Source organism: Micropterus dolomieu, linkage group LG03 (assembly GCF_021292245.1).
Source record: "Micropterus dolomieu isolate WLL.071019.BEF.003 ecotype Adirondacks linkage group LG03, ASM2129224v1, whole genome shotgun sequence".
Classification (NCBI taxonomy): domain Eukaryota; kingdom Metazoa; phylum Chordata; class Actinopteri; order Centrarchiformes; family Centrarchidae; genus Micropterus; species Micropterus dolomieu.
Window position 1 is genome coordinate 20992043 of NC_060152.1, and position 20497 is coordinate 21012539.

The 20497-nt window shown below is 38.6% G+C and overlaps 1 protein-coding gene across 2 annotated transcripts in view; it reads right to left on the minus strand.

Annotated features, from left to right (window-relative positions):
• Nucleotides 1-20497, minus strand: part of LOC123969059 (F-actin-uncapping protein LRRC16A-like) — a 75176-nt gene that overhangs the window by 27623 nt on the left and 27056 nt on the right. For both annotated transcript variants that reach the window (XM_046046170.1, XM_046046169.1), the window contains exons 4-16: nt 18369-18428; nt 16006-16127; nt 14909-15006; nt 14561-14631; nt 14164-14237; nt 13795-13870; nt 9350-9438; nt 7974-8068; nt 5544-5630; nt 3930-4033; nt 2928-3005; nt 2081-2157; nt 707-811 (exon numbers count right to left, since the gene is read on the minus strand). In XM_046046170.1, coding sequence (XP_045902126.1) covers nt 707-811; nt 2081-2157; nt 2928-3005; nt 3930-4033; nt 5544-5630; nt 7974-8068; nt 9350-9438; nt 13795-13870; nt 14164-14237; nt 14561-14631; nt 14909-15006; nt 16006-16127; nt 18369-18428 — 1136 coding nt within the window. The remainder of the gene's footprint in view (nt 1-706; nt 812-2080; nt 2158-2927; nt 3006-3929; nt 4034-5543; nt 5631-7973; nt 8069-9349; nt 9439-13794; nt 13871-14163; nt 14238-14560; nt 14632-14908; nt 15007-16005; nt 16128-18368; nt 18429-20497) is intronic.

Here is a 20497-nt window from a genome sequence, read left to right on the forward strand (position 1 = left end):
TAATCCAGGCGTGATGAGATGAAGGCGTGTAAAATGGTCTCGGTGTCCTTAAAAGTTAACATAGATCGAATTTTTGCTATATTTCTAAGTTGATAAAAACATGATTGAACAAGCTTTGTGGTGTGCTGCTCAAAATTTAAATTACTATCAAACCAAACACCAAGGTTCTTTGCCACAGGCTTAATGTGATTTACTAGGGAACCAGCAGATGGCAGTATTTGATTTGCCATCTGCTGGGACCCGATGACCAGGATTTCTGTTTTCTCTGAGTTCAGCTGGAGGAAATTATTTGACATCCATTTTTTAACTTCACAAAGGCAGTTGTTAAGTGAACTCAGCATTCCAGGGTCTGTGGATCTGACGGGCAAGTATATTTGTGTGTCATCAGCATAAATATGAAAAGAAACGCCATGTTTATGGATAATATGTCCAAGGGGAAGCAGATACAAGGAAAACAAAATGGGTCCTAAGACCGACCGCTGAGGCACACCATATTTAACTGGACAGAACGAGGAGACATAGTTGTTTACAGACACTGCAGCAGCTCTTCACTGTGACATAGACTGACAAGACTAGTTTATTCTTGCTGCTTTAAATTAGGATATGGGTAGAAAAAGACAATGAGGTACAAAAACAGTCACAGAGAATGGGGGACAGAGGGAGCCGTTCCTCAGAAACATTAAATGTGAATGAATCTTTGTCTCACTTGAGGGCCTCTGGTGGCAGTTTGGTTCCTGACACGTTGATGGAGCTGAGAGACATGGCACTGCTGAAGAAGTGCTTAAATGATGGAGGCACCTCTTTGCCTTTCCTAAAAAAGAGGAGGAAATATAATAATGTCACCAACTTTTTAGACAATTTTTAAAAGGTCTTTTGATCCAACACCATGTAAGGCTCAATTCTGTACTTCCTTCAGCTGCCCAGAGATTCAAGCCAACATTAAGCTTTTAGTGCTCTTAATGGGAAGAAAACTCCCCACTCACCACCCATCTGTCACACAAAATCTGCACACACACACACACTCAAATGTAAACATACTGGAATTGTGCACATTTACAAAAGTGTGCGTACACTTGTGTCATCCTGTACTTTACTCTGTCTGTAGTGGCACTTTGTTACCAGCAGGTGTCACACACCAACATACAGATAGGAATTTGCCTAAAAAGAAACTACAGTAACAAGTCTGTCATTTCAGGTCATAAAGAAACTTTGATGTAGACAGTACTACTTCAAGATGAGAAGGACTTACAAACAAGCCTGAGTGGGGTTATGGACTAAAGCCCATTTTCTAGTAAGCACATGATGGATGACCATCATATTAAAGCAGGTTTGGGATGCTATTCAATATTTTACAAAAAGACACACGTGGCAGTGGAGGATAACTATGTACTTCCTCTCAAGTGTGATTTTCAAACTTTTCAGGCTTGGTACAGACTGATCTACAACTGCAAAACATACATACATTTGAGAAACACGTTTTGTTTTAAGCTTTTTAAAACATGCCATGGCATTTGTTTCATGATAGGAAACAACAAAATGTATTGTTGACATGTTGAAAAAACATCAAAAGATAGCCCTCATATAATGAGGACTTATACCAGGCTGATGGGCTGACCAGGGACATAAAAAGATGGCTGGTTCTGATTAAACTGTTGAGGTTCAAAGACAACAACTTCTGTGTGATTAACATATTTTTGAGCAAACTTAAGTACAAGATTTACTTTTCATTCATGAAAATGAAAATAAAGAATTTTGCAGGTATGAGTAGTTTGTTCATTTAAGGTGAATGATACATTTCTAAATTCTAAATGTATTTCTACTTTAAATAAGACAATCATAATTCCAGCCATGATTTTGTATGCAATTCTTATGTTACACTGCTTTTTAAATTATTTCTGACTATTTTGTTATAATTGTTAATCCTCTATGATGCAAATGTCTGTCCCCAACTGTAGCATGAGCTGTTTTCCAAAGGTAATTTACCTTGTACCTTAAAAGTTCATTTGCAAGATTTCCCAACAAATAAATTTCCTTTCCTTCTTGTTAGGTAACTGTTAGTGCAACCCATATAGGTTCTTACCTGTGAGGGAAGACACTCTTTGATAAGTTAAGAACAGAGAGGTGTTGGACCGAGCCTCGCAGCAGCGCCGAGCAAACCTGGAAAATGCACAGAACATATCACATCTGAGCTATATAACTGTCAGGTATTGTTTGATTTTGTAAGGTTTTGAAACTTTATTTGGAAAAGTTGTTTAATAATCAATGAGTTTAAAGCACAAAACACTGAAAGCTTTGTGTCTGTATTGTGTGTTTAGAAGCAGTGAGAAAATGTATTTATTTCTGACTGTACATGAGAGAGACAGAGCATGATTTAGGAGTTAATCAATATCTTCAGTGACAGGTTGACAGCTGGCTACATCTCAGACTAATCAATAAGCTGTATTTGGCTCTCAGACCCACATCAATACATCACATACAGTATTCAGGCTACTTTGCAAGCAACGGACAGCACACAGATTGAGTGGGTGTGTAAAATTGGATTACATTCCCTACAACACAGATATTAATGGCTAGCTCTTAATCTTACAATGAAGTATAATGAGGTACAACTCCAACTACATGTTGTTTGTTTAAAAGTAATTATCTGATTATTTAGGGCTTGTTGTGTTAAAAATGCTTGATCCATTATCACAGAGGTTTTCAATAAGCTACCCAGGGGGGCTTTAAACTATTTCAGGGGAGGCTCGCTGAATGGAAGTGAAAAGATATTTCCAAGTTTTGTCTGAGGGGAGGTCCACAGATTCAGACTTTAAAAACTCCTGCCGTATCATATATCTCTTTACCCAATTATCTTTCAATTTAGCTACTTTTTTTACATTGAGCACAAGGCAGGATATTGTATGTATATTGTGTGCTTCCTGACTCACCAGGTCCAATGAGCAGTCAGTGTTGGAGAGGTCAAGGGTTCCCAGGCTGTTGGGTTGACCCAGGAAGTGGTAGAAATGCTAAATATAAAGCAAAACATAACACACATTAGGGATGTGACTGCTCTTGGAGGATATAGCAGAGGGCTTATGATGACTGACAATGTGATTTTGACTCCTGCTTACTGTATGTATCTTTTGTGAACTTTAATAGTCTTTTCTTAAATGTTTTCTCGTCTCTACTATCCCTTTCCTGCTCTCACTCATCATTTTCCATCATTTCTGATTTCCCACATCAAACCTCCCATCATTCATATACAACATACCTGACCTTATATAAATCTTCTCTTTGCAATAAAGGGAATAAGTGTATTTCTCCCAATGTCAAACTACTCTCTGACTTTCTGTCATGGGGCGGCAGTAGCTCAGTCCGTAAGGATTAGGCTGGGAACCGGAGTGCCGCTGGTTCGACCAGAGTTGCGGAGTGTGGACTGGCAGCTGGAGAGGTGACGGTTCACCTCCTGGGCACTGCCGAAGGAGGCCTTGAGCAAGCCCCTGAACCCCTAACTGCTCGGGTCGCCGCACTGAGTGGCATCTCTCCGTGTGTTGCTATGGGTCCTGGTTGTGCATGTGTGTGTGTTTTGGACCTGTGTGTAAATACTAACAATAATATCAGTGAAAACATTGAATTTTCCCTAGCGGGATTAATAAAGTATATCTTCCATCTTCTTCTTCTTCTACTACAGAACAACAGATGATACTAACTTCTGTGTCTGTATGCATTCATGATTTGCTGTCCAGCTACAAATACAGTGTATCACTGTGATGGGTGTGCATGTGTCTGTTACGAGTCGATGCCCTCCGACAGAGTGACATGCCAGCTGATTTATAATGGCCTGACAAAGCCTCCACACAACTGCAGCACTAAACTGTTTCAATCAATTAAGTGTTATTGATACTGGCTAAGATGGATTAGAAACTGTGTGTGTGTTACTGTGTTTGTACCTGCATGTCGTCTCCTCGGAGGACATTCCCTGAGAGGTCCAGATGGACCAGGCTGCTGGGGATGGACGGGTTGGCACTCAGTGACTGGCAAAGGCTGTTCACCCCTAAAACACGCACACGCGCACACACACATGCAGTGTCAGCATTATCACAATCCTCAAATCTCCACTTGATGTTTTGACAGCATATTGAAGGAAATAGCAGGGGAAATGAAAAGTGGGTGAAGACAGGAAAGAACAGGATCAGAATGTAGAGTAAATGCATGGAAAGAAAAAAAGAGCATGCTTTCTCATGGTCGTGCAAATGTAATGCTATGCCTTTGTCAGTGTCGCCCTACACTGAGGTTGAGACATTCTCCTCTAAAGACTCTAATTAATAATGATCAAATATCAAGCTCTTAACAACCTCATGAAGTGCTGCAATCGTTCTAATGATTAAGATGTATTTTAGAGACAATGTGTGTGCACCCATGCCTTCTCATGCATGGATTTCTACTGCACAATGTGTGCATGATATTGACATACTGTGGATACACCCGCTGACCCGTGTCATGTCTATCACATGTCTGACACACTGAACTAGCACTTTCATAGAGTCCTGACTCTGTCTGCCAGTAAACTGAGTGATATTGCATAGTGAGTGATCTTACAGAGATGAGGAGATATGAAAAAAGAAGAATAAACAGAAATAATACAGATGATTAAGCAAGAGAACATTTCTAATATTCAAGACTGTTTCAATAGATGATCCATAGGTGATCAAATGATTGATCTGTTATATTATAAAGCTCCATCAAACAAAATCAGTGCTTACATTTTCCCCCCTCAAACCTCTACTTTTGCTCCAAGCATTGGGGGCTTTTGAGGTTTGGAATAAGGATTGGGCTTCTAGCTAGACAAGCAGGGCTCAGTTTAAGAAGCTAACCCTAACCCTACTCTGTGAAATATGATAGCTCTTTATTGATTGCCTAAGAGCAGAGCATGTTTACAGTGGGTCCCTGAAGACAGTATCTAGTGCTGGAGCGTTTACTTTGTGTGAGAACCAAAAAGACTTTTTATCTGCAAGTGATTGCTGACAGTGGCCACAATCCAGAAATTATGATCAGAACATCTTCAAATCCCTTGCAGTGTTTTGCAGAAAAGCTTCTGCACAATAAGCCCAGTCATAGCATTTCATTACTGCAGAAGGATTGTTCCATCATGCCAAGAGGTCATGGCTCTACTGACTGAAGGAAAGCAGTCTTGTAAGCAGCATTTATGCAAATGAAAACATGCATCTGTTTACAGATTGTCTTTGCACAGTCACACATTACGAATACATTGTTTCCTTCTCTCCCTCTCTCACTCACAGTGTTAATAGTGCAATAATTAAGTGTCATTAGCATCCCAGCAGTAGGTGTGATTAGTGGAAGATGTGAATTCAATGTGACCACAGGGGAGCATGTAAATTAAAAAACTAAAACAGGAAAGCTAGCGGATGCCAACACAATATTTACATTATTATTTTATATTTTAATCATTTCAGCTGACTCCATTTCAAAACTGCAAATGTTTTCATTCATCATACACCTGTTTTAGGAACTGTATAAATAAGACAAGGGTAGACAGCACACACCTTTGGGTGATAGTGAGGTTTTGGAGAAGTTTAAATGCTTGAGACCCATACGAAGTTTGGCAAACTGAGCACCCAGGGAGGAGATACCTGCAGCAAGAGGGAGGAAACATACAGGAAATCACTATAAGGACTTATATTTTACATACAAATGACTCTGCACCTTTATTCAAACATTAACAAGGTGTAGTTATCTGCTTAATGGTTCAACAGTGTTGAACCATTAAGCTGAAAGTTTATGTTGTATTAAAACTAACTTTTAAAAAGTGGTTGCCTATATCAGTAGAGCCTGACCGATTTATCGTTTTGCAGATATTATCGGCTACTTGCAGATATATATCTGCATCGGCGTTTATAACAGCCGATTTATTTATATATTTATTAAAAAAAGAGACTGAGAGCCGGATCATTCCTTCAGATCATGAGTGTTGCATAGTTTGCCCACCAGACGGCGAGCTGCAGCTCCTCTGCTCAAAACACTGCAGCACCACAGAACAAAACATCAGCTGACCAGAGTCTACCCTATGTGTCTACCACAGCTATGGTGAGTAGTCCAAGTACTCATACTCAGTGTTCAGGGTGAGTTGTTCATTTTTCACGTCAGTTACATGACTTAAATAAATAGTAAAAACAGCCCTTATCACTTCTCCTCTCCTGAAAACATTCATACCAGACTTGCTAACCCTACCGTTTTTCACTGCACTCTCCCGGATCACAGTAGGATGTTTAATGTTACAGTAGGTGAGTGGTGGAGGCTAACGTTACGCTGACATATGTGATTGTAGATTTATTTCTGAAACGGTGCGGCACTTCTAGTGAACAGTCCTCTCATTTCTCCCTAGTTTATTACTTCTAAATATGATTTAACATAACTTACAGCAGCTAACGCTGCCCGTTGCTAAATTAGCCACAAAGCCAATGCCATGTTTATCAGTAGAGGATCGCCAACCTTGTTAATGAGCAGTTAAACTATATTGTTTAACATATTCTAAATATATCTGTGAGCTGCATGTCTTTAGTTACAGTTGGGAGTGTCAGAAATGATTAAACCAGAAGGGATGTGTGAATAAATGTGAGCTGTACCAGAATCTAACACGGCTTCCTGCCTAACAAAGTTCTCAATCGTTACCTCTTCTTTCAAATGTGACAAGTTAGTGTGAAATCTCAAAGTTGCAGGTCCTCCTTGTAGACAGTCATGTAGTATTAGATTAATTCAATTAGAGTTTTTCTCTGTGTCACTGTATCATAGATGACATGTTTTAGAGCCAGGTGGTGGTTAGGAAATGGTTTCTCATAGCTTTGGAAAGAATTACCAGAGTGCTGGTAAAGGGATAAACTAGAGAAATGAAAACTAGAAAATGCTACATAGTAGAAAGTAGTCATTGTGGCAGATTATACTGTATGTAAGGTAAAAATTATTGCATGACAGAAAATATATACATCATTTTTTGCCCATGTTGGAGAACCCTCTTTATCATCATCATTATTATTATTATTATAGCAATGAGATAAAATATATAGTATTATTATTATTAGTAGCAGCAGAATATAGGTATTGTTTATAGTTTTTGTTACACTACAATACACTATTTACTTTAATGTTTATTAGTGGTTCTTTTTAAACTGCAACATAACAAAATTTTAGAGATAATCTTTGTTTATGTCATGCATTTCTTAAATTAAGGGGAAAATAGAATATTGGCCGATATATGGGCTACCGGATTCTAAAATCCTCAGATATCGAAATCAGACTTAAAAATCCCATATCGATCGGGTTCTATAAGTAAAGATTTCTGGAACACTTCACAGCTATGACAAACCCTGCTTAAAACAGACAATTATACAAGCAATTCTCAAAGGGAACAAGTATGTGGCTGAAATGATTGTCAGTTTTGGATAATGAGCTTTATCGCCCTTTCCTATTCAAAATCTAAGTAATTAATCACAGTCACTAGTGAACAAACAAAAAAACTACAAATGTGTAAATGTCTATAGAGGCATACATGCTGACATACACAGAGCTAAGATGTAACATATTCAACAGACCCTTGTGGTGAATGTTGGGGCTCCAGAAATCTGGTGTATGTTTACATGCAACTGCCTGAATATTTGGTAGAATGTATTTTTAATTCATGTGTCCTGGATAGACTGAGATGCCTTAGGATAGAGACAATGAAATATTAAACTCGTTGCACTCACTGTACAGTAACATGTCCTAAACTATCATACTATACCGGTGACAGGCTGTGGTATACATACATACATACTAACATACATACATACATACATACATACATAGTATAGTTTACAATGCAATGAATGGATGTTGCAGATTTAAAGGCAGTTACCTTTCACACTGAGAAATAAAGTACAGTAGAGAACATAACAGACCAGAGATGAGTACATTAGAATCGATTAAAGCACATATAGTACCTCTGTCCTCCAGTGGGTTGTTGGCAAGATTAATGGTGGTGAGTCCGGAGCTGGGGTTGTGGGCCAGGGCAGCAGCTAGCTTTTGGGCAAAATCCCTGTAGAGTATAAAAAGAGTGTATCCATTATGTGAATGACCAATGTACTGTACGTGTGCAACAAAAGGCTTTGGCAACATAAAAATCCTTTTGTTGCCACTGCAGAAAAGCAGAGCAGAAGTGAATAGGCCGCCTTCACAGAAGTCATGTTGACATGCCACAGTAGGAGAAGATAAAATGAATACAGCTGAATTTCATTTAGCTGCTTCAGTTTAAGGGTCCTAGTATTGTAGATGCTGGCTCACTGTCATGGTTTACTGGGACGGTTGAACAAAGCCAGCATAAATGTTATTAGTAACTAGAGCCCGACCGGTATTAGATTTGAAAGACCAATACTGATATTGATATTTGAGGATTTTAAAATCCGATATTCAGATATATCAGCTGATATTCTTTTTGTCTTTCTTCTTTTCAGAAACACATTACATAAACAATCCCTAACATTTGTTATATGTAGTTATGAAACCTCACCAAGATAACATGACATAATGCAGTTTCAATTTTATTTATTTTTTAATTGTTGTAAATAGTACTTTAACATGGATTTGTTCTGAACAGGTGCTGCTAACAGGGGAGTTGCAGAGTTCCCTCTGGTGGACAAACTATGCAATGACAACACTCATAACACTTGACTGGATCCCTCTTCTGTGTCATTTATCAGCTGTTACAAACAAATACCAATTTATCTGCAAATAAAGACTTGAAATCTGCTTTATCAATCTAGCAAACAGCTGAATTTCTTTCCAATGTAGTAAAGGAAGCTACAAGTGTAGTCTGCAAGAGAAAAGTCTTCCCAACAGTCAGCATGTAAGTACTGAACTGAATGACAAAAAAATCCATAGCCTTGCTTTGATACTCATTAAATTATTAGTTTGTTATTAAAATGAACATAAAAATTGGTTCAGTAATATAAAATTTAATCACATTAAATCAAAAATCTAAAGTATAGTGTGACGTTTAAAAATCTTGTGATTACATTTTCATTAAGTGACTTTTAGTTGCTAGTATGGGTCAAGCTCTAAAAAGCTTGGATCCTACACTTCCCATAATGCAAAGCAGTGTCTTTTATTAGACCCTTCATGTTTGGGAAACTTTCAAAGCCCACCCCAAGTTTGTAACATAGGTTTCTGCTAAAAATGTGGTCTCCTACAAGTTGAGTCATAACACTTGACAAAGCACTTTCAGACCCACAGAAAACATTATATAACCATTTTCACAAGCTCAGTAGTAGTCTTTATTACCAGTTTATTGACCTTGACACCACAAATTTAATAATCTCACGTTTTGAGTCCTGCGTTGTCCAGAACCAACTCCTCCAGTCGACTGGAGCGGGACACAACACGAAGGATCTGCTCGCAAACATCTGCAGACTAAAGACACACATGCATACATGTACACAACATAGGTGTCAGTAAAATCTTTTTTTATAATTCATAATTTTGCAGGTAGTACAATTTAAACAAGACAGAAAAACATGTACTATAGTTTTTGTTAGTGCTCTAAAAACAGTAAATAGTAAGGATGATAGGAGAGTCTCACATTCACAGCAGTGCAGTAGATCTTAGCTCACTGATCCGTTAATCAAAAGCATAAAAATATACTAATTAACTGAACCAGCTCTGAGGTTTAAAACACACTTTTATCAAGAACAGTTCAGCTTGGATTGAACCATTCAAGGTCAAAGGAATAACACAGAAATTTACTTTTGGGACAAATTATTCCACTAAGTGCTCTTGTGCAAAATGCAGTGAAACTACTCCAGAAAAACTGTTTGTTTATGCTAATTAAAGCTGCACTGAAGAACATAAAAAACAAACAGCTTACAAGTGAATTCTGTCTCTTTCTCTCAAAGTCCATTTATGCGTAACAAGGATAGACAGGGGACAGCAGACTTAAGACACTTTAGAGGGAGAACTGTCTCGCTTCTGTGGACTCAACACCACAGGAGACAGAGTCAGGGGAGCAAAAGCACTCATATTTAGACGAAATAAAAAATTCAAACAGTTGGACGTCCATGCCCTACCTAGATGTTCACTGACCCACTTCACTGTGTGCTGCGTCATGCTCAAATATGGAGACAAACACACATCCTGTTTGCCTTACTACAGTAATTCTCAGTAATGCTACACCAATTATCTGCGCTGATTCATAACACAAACATTTTCCATCATAATACCAAAACTTTACTGGACCATTGTTTTGTTGTTATTCTTGGAAATTGACATTCCTACTTCTCTCAGCCAGCAGCCTCAGTGTGGCCAAAACACTGGCGACATTGTCCCACACTGTTATCTACAGTGACGGGGAGAGAAAGAGGGGAGAAAAGGAGAGAGGGATCGTGGAGAGAGAAAGAGACAACGAGAGGGCGAGATAGAAGAAAGGCACTGTTGTTCACATGTTTACTCTGTGAATCTGTGAGTATTACAGAAGAGGAATAAGAACGATAGAGGGCAGCGAGAGATGACACACTACAGAAAAGGGAGATATATGGGTAGTGAGGGATGAAATAGAGAAAAAGAGGAGAGAGAGGAGACGGTCATTGCACAGTAAAGAGAGAGCGCACACAAAGAAGCCTGTATTTTCCAAAAGAGTCACAATAAAACTCTTGGGGACAGCACAGCGACACTGTCAGCATGTGCGCTGCACCATTTACCATTCATTAAATAAGAGCCTCGTCATGCTGTGCTGTCCTGATGGACGTCCTGCTGAAATATCAAACACTTTCTCACACACACTCACACCGTGCAATCATAAGACAATCAGAAGGGAAGTCCTTTTATCGATGCTGCTCTCTCCTCTTCTTCTCCTTTGTCATTTTTGGCTCAGCATCTTGATTAGACCACAAGACAAACAGCCTGATTGAACTGAGGATGAGCAGCATAAACCCTCACTGTGATAGCCGGCTGTGTGTGTGTGTGTGTGTGTGTGTGTGTGTGTGTGTGTGTGTGTGTATGAAAGAGTGTTTGTTAGTGTTATATTATCTAGTCCACTGCACTGAGAGATTCCTAATCTGTTTGATAGAGATGGTTAGGCTGTAATTTAAGCCTGAGGCGTGTGAATTTCCCTTTCACTCACTTTTTCTTCTCTTTTTCTTTCCGCTTTACAATCCAGACATTTCGTTTTAGATACTCCCAATGTAACTGTGTACACAAAAGTTCAGGCTAATGGGTAAGTGTTGCCCTTGAGTTGAACGTTTGCATGTCAGTAGATTTGGCAGGAACATAAATTGGCATACTTCTAGACAGTAAAGACTCGTTTCTCATGCTGGAAATGTCAAGTCCCTCTCACTCTGGCTTCATTCTTTAAATCTGATCTCTTTCCTGATACCTTCTGACTCATTTCCTTATTCGTCTGGCATCTCTCCCTCACACTCTGTCCAATGACCTCTTCACTGGCCTTTATGTTTTTGTCTCACTGCTCTGTTTGCTGCCATCACTTTGTCCCTTTCACTCTCTGTTCCCATCCTATTCTTCTTTCTAACTTGTTATTGTTTCCACTGGCACAGGATCAAGAACAATTCAAAATCACGCACCAGAGCACATCCTTGCTCCCCTTGTCTCTCCATTATCACTGTATAAACATGCACAGAGACAAAAAAGGGGGGAAATAAGACTAACGTTGCCATGTTAACACCCAAAGAAGTTTCTGTTGCAATAAACAAATTTTCCATTGTTTCACAATAAACAGAACAGAACGACTGTCCAAAACAAGAAGAAGAAAACCGACTCCAGTAACAAAACTACAAAACATTTGAATAAACATGTGCTGAAACTTCCTAACACAGAAGCCTTAGCATCCATTATAATACATGCTAATCGGGGATAGAAAGGACACACGTTAGACACAAGGTGCACATGTGCCCGTTTGAGTATTTGAGCCTAAATATGCACATGGCGTGGTGACGGACAGGATTTTAAAATTCAATACAAAAGGAATTGTCTGTGACGGAGGCGTGAGATAATTGTTTGGACTGTGGAAGCTGCGTGTGGTAATTGGTTAGACCGAGCGAAAGCCTTGAGACGGAGAGTTAGTAATGGAGTGCTGCAGGGGGGCAACAGCCTGAGACATTGAGCCCCATTGTCTCGTTAGGATTAAGAGTCTTATCACACGAGAACATTGGACTGATCCTCAGTCAGCAGACAGGCGGGGATGATTGAGGAAACAAAGGGGGTAAATTCTGTACCAGCAGATACAGTTTAAGCATAGTTAGGCAAAGGTGAGTGAGAGACATGCAATACAGTAAATGCAGGCAGAGCGGGGATATGTTGTAAACGTATGATTTCGGAAGAGACAGAAATAACAAGTTATAACAGATAACAGTGAAATTCTCAACCACCCTTAAAAAGCCTTTCGATCAACTTGTAACAAGTTTCATCTGAACTACACCGGTGTTGGCGTAGCTCTAAGAAAGACAATGTCAACCTGTTCTGCCCGTTCTGTCAGTCTATCCCAGCCCACCGGTTTGGACAAAGCTCAATTAATTTTATTTGTCCGGTACTTTAAAAAGAAAAGCCAGCAAAACTACATTCGATGACATTCCCATCGACCTCAGCGGTACTTTGTGTTTAGTGCTAATAAGCAAATGTTAACATGCTAACACACTAAACTAAGATTTTGAACACGGTAAGCCCTGAGCAATAACACAGAAGCCTACCTGCTAAACCTGAGTATGTTAGCATTGTCATTGTAAATTTGTTAGCATGCTGACGTTAGCATTTAGCTCAAAACACTGCTGCGTCCAAGTACAGCCTCACAATGACTCTTTATCTTGTTTACCCAGGGATTTCCCATGTATTGACGATATCAACTGGTGCAGTCTCTCACTTGTGATATGGTATTTGACAGATGGAAGGACAGAGAGACACCCCCCTCCAAGCTCCCACCCCTCTTTTTACTGCATTGAGGGGAAAAAAGATATTGTAACAGGTGCAGAAACCACTGCATCGGTACAGTAGTAGTGCAGTCAGGAAGTGAGAAGCAGGACCTTTACAAAAGTGAAAGGAATATAGAACAGACCGACAGGAACAGACACATCTATCAGTTCATCTTAAGTAGTGATTCTCCTCACTACTTAATTAAAAGATTAAATTAAATCTTGATAATTTTGCTGTTTTATGGCCGCAGACTATTAGACTGTTTATCCAACACTAATGTACAAAACTGGTAAGTAGACAGGAGGAACTACCTGGAAATTATAAAAGCAATACAATAATTATTTATTGCCTCTGTAATATTAAAACCACCCACATGTAAATGGAGTGGACAAAATACTAGAAACTAATATAAAATAATCATGAAGATGAATCAACACCAAAAACTGAACACAACCTTCTTAAATGGAGGATTTATTGCAGGGCGACTGAATAAGACTGCATTAAACTAGATTAACCTAACAAATTGGCAACTGATCATATATAAATCATTCTAGTGTAAATGGAAGGAGTTGGTGGCCAGAAAAGACCAGCATGAAGTCTCAAGCATGGAGCTCAGAATACACTATAAGAAAAACAAGACAAAATACTTGCCCATCAAAATACTTGACTGACCCCCTGCCATATTTTCCAAAGCTGAAATACCATTAGTGTAACACAACAAACATTCCTAAGGATCATGTAGTTCATGTTGCTTCATGGCTAGCTATAACAAGACAACAATAACTGTGTTTTTAATTTCCACAAACTCAACAGACATGATTAGTGAGCAGACAAGAGAAAAAGTGTACTAACCAGTTTGTAGTCCTTAGTGGAGAGCTTGGTGAACCACTGGTTAAACTCCAGGACTGCTATTATAGCCACCAGATCCCTGAGGAGGAGAAGACAGGGAGGAAAGAAAAGGTCATAGCTGCAACTAGATTTTTTTTTTTTTTTTCCATCACCTTTCAACACCACCTTAGGTTAATGGTGACTTCAGCACATTTTTACATTAAAAATAAATCATGTCACACCTACAGTAGCTCTCTTATCTTTCAGCTTTGTGGTCCTCTCATCCCAACAATCTTTTTCAGCCACATGGCTTCATCTGTGTGCAACTGCTTTCACAATTATTCACATCATGTTGCTGTATTATATTTTACCTTGGTTAATTCAAACACTCACCTGTTCTCCAGATGGCTGAAGTCCTGCAGGTTGAGTTCTCTGGTGTCTTGTGTCAAATAGATAGTGTCCACATCCTGGAAAGGAAACAAAGGAAACGAAACAAGTCTGTTACAAAAAATATTAATTATTACAACTGCTAGCTCTTGATGAGTCTAAACGATTCCACAGGGCAGATGGAAACATAAAGCAGAGAAAGTGTCAAGAAGGAGCAAGAGTATGAAAAAGATTTTGAGAAATGTAAAAACATGGGTACTATATTCATATACTGTTGTGGCTATCCTATTTATCAAAGAAGTTTATGCAGTTTTATGTCATCTAGTAAACAGCACTGCAGTACAGTCGAACCATGATCTGTCAATGCTGTGCAACTGCACAAAAGAATGTAAATAATACTGACCCATTGCACCTCTTCCCGGTGCGGCAGCCCCAACCAGTCACAAACACATCTGTACATCTGAGAAAACCCACCTAGGCAGAGGGAGAGAACACAACATATATAATATAAACATTACAGAATATTTTGGCATCTTACCAAAGAGCTGTGGGGTGGAGATTTTGCAAAATTGCATATAATTTGAATCTACAGTTAATTTTATCACAAATGACAATCACTTTAATTCAGCATGTGAAACTACTTTTCAATTTTTGTAAACTCAGTGTATAACTGACTATACCGCACACATATCATACAACAGCAATGGCATGAAGAAGCACACAGTAATTATTGCAAGGTCACAGATCTTACCACAGGGTCCAGGTTCAGCAGGTTTGTTGTTCTCCCACAGAGTCTGCAGAGAGGTCAGTCTGTCTGGAGGCTCCATGCAGAGCTTCTTCATCACTTTACTGAGGAAAAAAATACAGATTAGAGCACAGTTTTGTCATCCCATTTTTACATTTTGCAAATGTTGAAGCCATTTAATAGATTTGAAACAGGCAGCTTCTGGCTACTTTCTCACAGTCTTACCTGTCAATGGACATTTCCCAAGCAGGACCTTGCTGAGTACTATTACGTACTCCAATAATTTAATAACTACCTAAACTTAAACCACACAATTATAGTCTGATGATGCATTAAATCTACTGCAGCTCAGAGATACAAACATCTTCTCTGTCTGTTGAGTCAAAGACTTTGTCCTGTTCACAAGACATTATCGTACAAGTTTATGGTTTTACATCTGTGATCATTTCCGCATTTATATTCATGCTTCCTGTTCTCAACAAAACATATTAGATGAGATTCACATCCGCATTACAATAGATAAATTGTTTTATATATAAAATACAATGTACTATGGCTGTGAGTCAACCAAAGGGACTTACAGAGATCTCCGGCAGTCTTTTAGAGAATAATTCATACACATTCCAAATAAATATGCATATACACATGCACTCACACAGAGACTGATAATAGAAATACTATGAGGTGAATTTAAAGCTGGAGTGCGGTACTTTTACATATAAATGAACATACGTTACATTCAAGCCCTTGCCAAATGAGTTCAAGCAATGTTGACTAAGCCTATCAAAGCCAGGCAAATCTCTCTGTATTCGCAGTATACCAGAGTTTTAAAATCTGGTATCTGTCGCGACATTCCCTCTCTAGCAAACCGGTGATGCATTGTATGCCAACAAGGAGTGTTGGTTTGCCAAAGCTGAAGCAAGGCCATAGACACAGCACCACCTCAACTCGACAGTGTAATTACTCTCACTGTCAGAAGGGCGAAACAAAAGTTCCGTAATGCAAATTTAACTACATTTTTTTCGGATTGATGTGAACATAACTGGTACATTTAAAATCGCAATAAATCCATCAAAAAACACATAAATAGAGATGGAACTCACCTAGGTGGTAAACCGGGACATATCCTAAGCAGACAGTTTCCTATGTGAGCGACCACCTCGTTGACTTCCTCTGTAGAGAGCAGCTTCAGAGAGAAGGAGCCACGCTCGTACTCTATGAACAGCTAAAAGGACACATCAGTAATTAGTGATCCACAACAGCATGCACGGTTTCACCTAAATCTACCTCAAGCACAGTTACACTTATTTAGATTTTTAAAAGAGACGTAGTTACTGTATTTCATCCACTAAGTCAGTTTGGTTTTAAAAAAATAAAATCTATTGTATAGCTTGTTTGCATTGACAGGATTCAACAGGAGTGCATTATGTGTTTATATACATACATTTTTATCTTTCCATTTCATTTTCCACTTTTCTGCCCATCTACTCCCAAGTGTCTATCCACTGAATCTACCAAGCAGTAATGTAAATGACAGGAAGAAACACATCCATCTTTCCACTTAACCACATTTACATCCCACATCTTTAAGCTAAAGTAAAGATTTAATTACCAATTGAACAAGACTATTTCAGTGTAATTATGCAAATGCTTGATGTAAGGTGATACACGCAGTATAGGCCAAAATTAACATAATCCCAGCTGATACTTATTAAACATGGGAGACCATCAGTCAATATATTAAGAGGACTGACATCTCTCGAGATGAGTGGGAGAGAGGTTCAGCTGCTGGAACAGTCTGGTTAGTGAAGGATTATCATATTTTGTAGATAGATCCTGCTGGCTGACAGCTAGCCAGCACTGGTCAAAAAGCCAAATGGAAGCTCTTCCCAGATAGGACACAGCTCCCCCAGAGCTATCATTTCTAAATCCAGACCTGTTTTTGATTTTATAATTTATGGATTATACTAGCACTGAAGATTTTACTTCCAATCTTTTCAGTTTAGTCCAACTTCTTCACAGCATAGAATCTGAGTATGGGCGCTGTCCCTAAACTGGACAAGCTGGGTTTAAGTACCCATATCAGCAAACATCCGTCATGCTCAAGTGTCCCGGAGTAAGACACTGAAGTCTAAGCTTCCCTTCGAAGTTCACCTGCAGCAATATTTCTGGCCCGTGTGAAACATAAATTTACTAGTTTTTATTGTATTGAGGATATGAATGTACTACACTGGACTCTCTTGATATCCTTGATGAGAATCCCTCCCTGATTCGATGGTTAAAATAAAAAGAAGTGGTATTCTAGGACCAGAATTGAAAATAAAATCAATAAAATACAATATCAGAGTTTGGGCTAATGTTGTTTTAGTATATGCTTTACGCTTCTCTTTGGCTCTCATTTTCTTTTCACATACAACACAATACACATCAAGAGCTTTCTATTGTTGTTCATGTTGGCTTGTCAATACGTTCACTGCGGGTAATTAACAACAGCAATCTTTACAGCTTCACTAACAGCAAAATTGTACTTCAGGACAAAATAAAATTGACTACAAGTTGTGTATGCTGAATTTACAAGGTGAACCGTACCATTATGAAATAATGTATAAAAATCCTAAATGTATAATGTAAGCACAAGTTATTACCACATCAAACAAACTGGTTTTACCTGGTAAATTTAAATTTAAAAGTAATTGTTTAACATTTTGGAAAATACACTTACCTGCTTTCTTGCTGAGAGTTAGCTGAGAAGACTGATACCACTCTCATGGCTCTTTGCTCAGATAGCTAGCGGTTAGCCTAGCATAAAGACTGGAAATTGGATGTAACAGATAACCTGTTTCTGTCCAAAGATAACAAATATGCCTACCAGCATCTCTAAAGTTAATTAAATAACATGTTGTGTCTTGTTTCTTTAATCTGCACACTAACAGAAATATAAAGATGGTAATATGTGGTTGTAGACAGAGCAGTGGGCTGCTTCCAGTCTTTATTCTAAGCTAAGCTAGTTACCTCCTGGCTATAGTGATGTGTAGCCAGTGGTCTTGATCTTTCTAACTTTCTGCAAGAAAGTGAGTAAGTGTATTTCCAAAATGTGGAACTAATCCTTTAAAGTGGTCATATTATGCTCATTCATAAGGCTCAGAGTGTTTTTCCACCTGTGTTTTTTGAGGGTGTGTCTGACTAGCCACTAGGCGACTATTATGACGCGTGTTTTTTGTGATGTCGGCAAAAAGCGGAAGAAAAGGCTGGACTACTCTTTTCAGGCAGTTCAGAGTAGTGTTTTCTTTGGGAGATGGGAACTTCCTTTGGGGTGGACTTTGGGCTTTTTCACTTTGCAAACCTATTACATGCACAAAACCGATATATAACACAATAAAGGAGAGGGAAAAAGCCAAAAAGCATAATATGACCATGCTCTTATGGTGTGCTGGACACGGGTTCATTTTTGTGCTAGGTTCTGTACCTGTGTAGGCTTGTTACAAGCAATCCCCTGGATCTCCAGATAATTAAAGGAATGTTCCACCTGAAAAAAAGAGCACAGAAATCACCATTACAATAATTATACTATATCATACATAGGCATGGCCTCGAAACGTGCTGGTTCACATGAAAATGAAGATGAGATACAGTCACTTAAGTCTAACCTCTTTCATCCCATTTATCCCTGTATCTCTAGCAGCTGAGTTTATTTAAAATGCAACTAGGAAGCACTGTTCATTTATTGCTCATTTGCAAGAGAGCATTTGCTCTGAAATGCTTGTAGTTACACATAGGTGAGACACTAAATCTTTCCTTTTAGTGTTTACAATTTGCTTCTTGAATTGTTTGAATAGAGAAGGAAACAATTTAAGTAAATCCACTCAAAGTAAATCAAAAAGATATCTTTGTTCACATCCATAGACATGTTTTTCAAACAAGGCAGGCTAAAGACAAACAGAGCAGTCTTACATCAACATTTTCTATTTCTGTTTCAAGACAGTATTTTAGGACAAAGAAGTAGTCTGCCTTTCAATACCTAAAAAGAAAAATATATCCTTTTGTGTGAGAGGGGGATCCTGTGAATACAAATGCCTACTACTACATACTGAGCACACAGTTTCCATGCACTTCCTCTCCATCTCTTTTTCTTCTTCTCTCTCACACACACAAACACAGACATACAGTACAGTGCCTGAGGGCAGGCCAGGGAGCGAGGCCAGACTATTCCAGGTGGGTGCAGTGTTCCTGAGGCTTGGCTCAGAGATGAGAGGAGGGAGAGGATAAGCGCACTGTCTGTCTACTGTCTGACTACAGCATGCAGTGTGTCTGTGTGCTTCAGCGCTGCACTGTGGTTACTCACTCATGTTCAGTCTGTACGCTAGAAATAATTCTGCAATAAATCTTCAATAAGTATAAGTATAAATAGTCTAACACACACACACACACTATTCAAAAGGAGATGAGTCTAAGCTCTGTTAATCACATGTTCATCAGAAGAAACAAAGAAACATACAGTTTGCTATTAGCAAAGACAAGGGGGTACCTGACTGTTTTTAAGCAACATTACATAACTGAAATAATACATTCTTTGTCTTTGAAAAGAAAAGTTGATTTATAAACAATACAACACCCTCGCTTCATTCAACACACTCTGGGGTTTTAGGAGGTACAGCTTTATTTTAATGTTATCTGGTATGGCAAGTAGCTTACAGCATGGTGGCTAATGTTAGCTACAGTTATTTAGCTACAAAAATTTAGTTAAATAAATGCTACCACTACAGGCTATCTGTGAGCTACAGCATTTAGCACCTTTACCATAGCACCTCAAACTCAATTAGATCATCCTGAATTCAAAGTAACTGCTAAATTATCATCAAACACTCAACTACAGACAGAGCAGGTTAAAACAGATGAATATGTTAGTGTCAATTATGCAGTAAATGTAACTGTGTTCTTATAATTATATTTAAGTTCCAAGTCACCCTAGGGGTGTTTCTTGTTCCTCAATGTTTACTATAGATTGAGAAAAAGGTTTAACAGAACAATTTGGCATTTTGACAGTATAGGAGGCTACTAACCATAATACAGTTTATTACCTATGTCTCACTACACACTCCACAACCAGGTATGATGGGAATGTCAAATTAGCAAACATCACACATCTATTCACACCTAGGTCTGGCATACAGGCTGATACAGTACAGTATGTAGGCTACAGTAAACTAGTAGAAGTGGTACAGCAGTCTACGGAAGTGAGTATACATAAACTATATTCTCACGTTACAAGAGCCTATGCAGTAAACGGTGTTCAAACCTAACTTAAACGGGGGCAAACCTCCAGCACGGTTATTAAGCATAGACAGTAATGTGATACAATCAAAGGAAGACATTAATGAACTCAAAAAGATACAATGATGAGATCTCATCTGTTACTTTCATTTATCCTATTGTAATCTCAATTAAGTATCGAGTTGTCTTACCTAAGTCTCAAAACCTCAATCTCTTCATCTCATCCTTTTCTCCTAAGGGGTTTTAGGAGCAACAATTCAGATTGGAGTGATCTCAAAAAGATATACTATTGAGATCTTAGTGTTTTCTCAAGAGTTAAAGAAA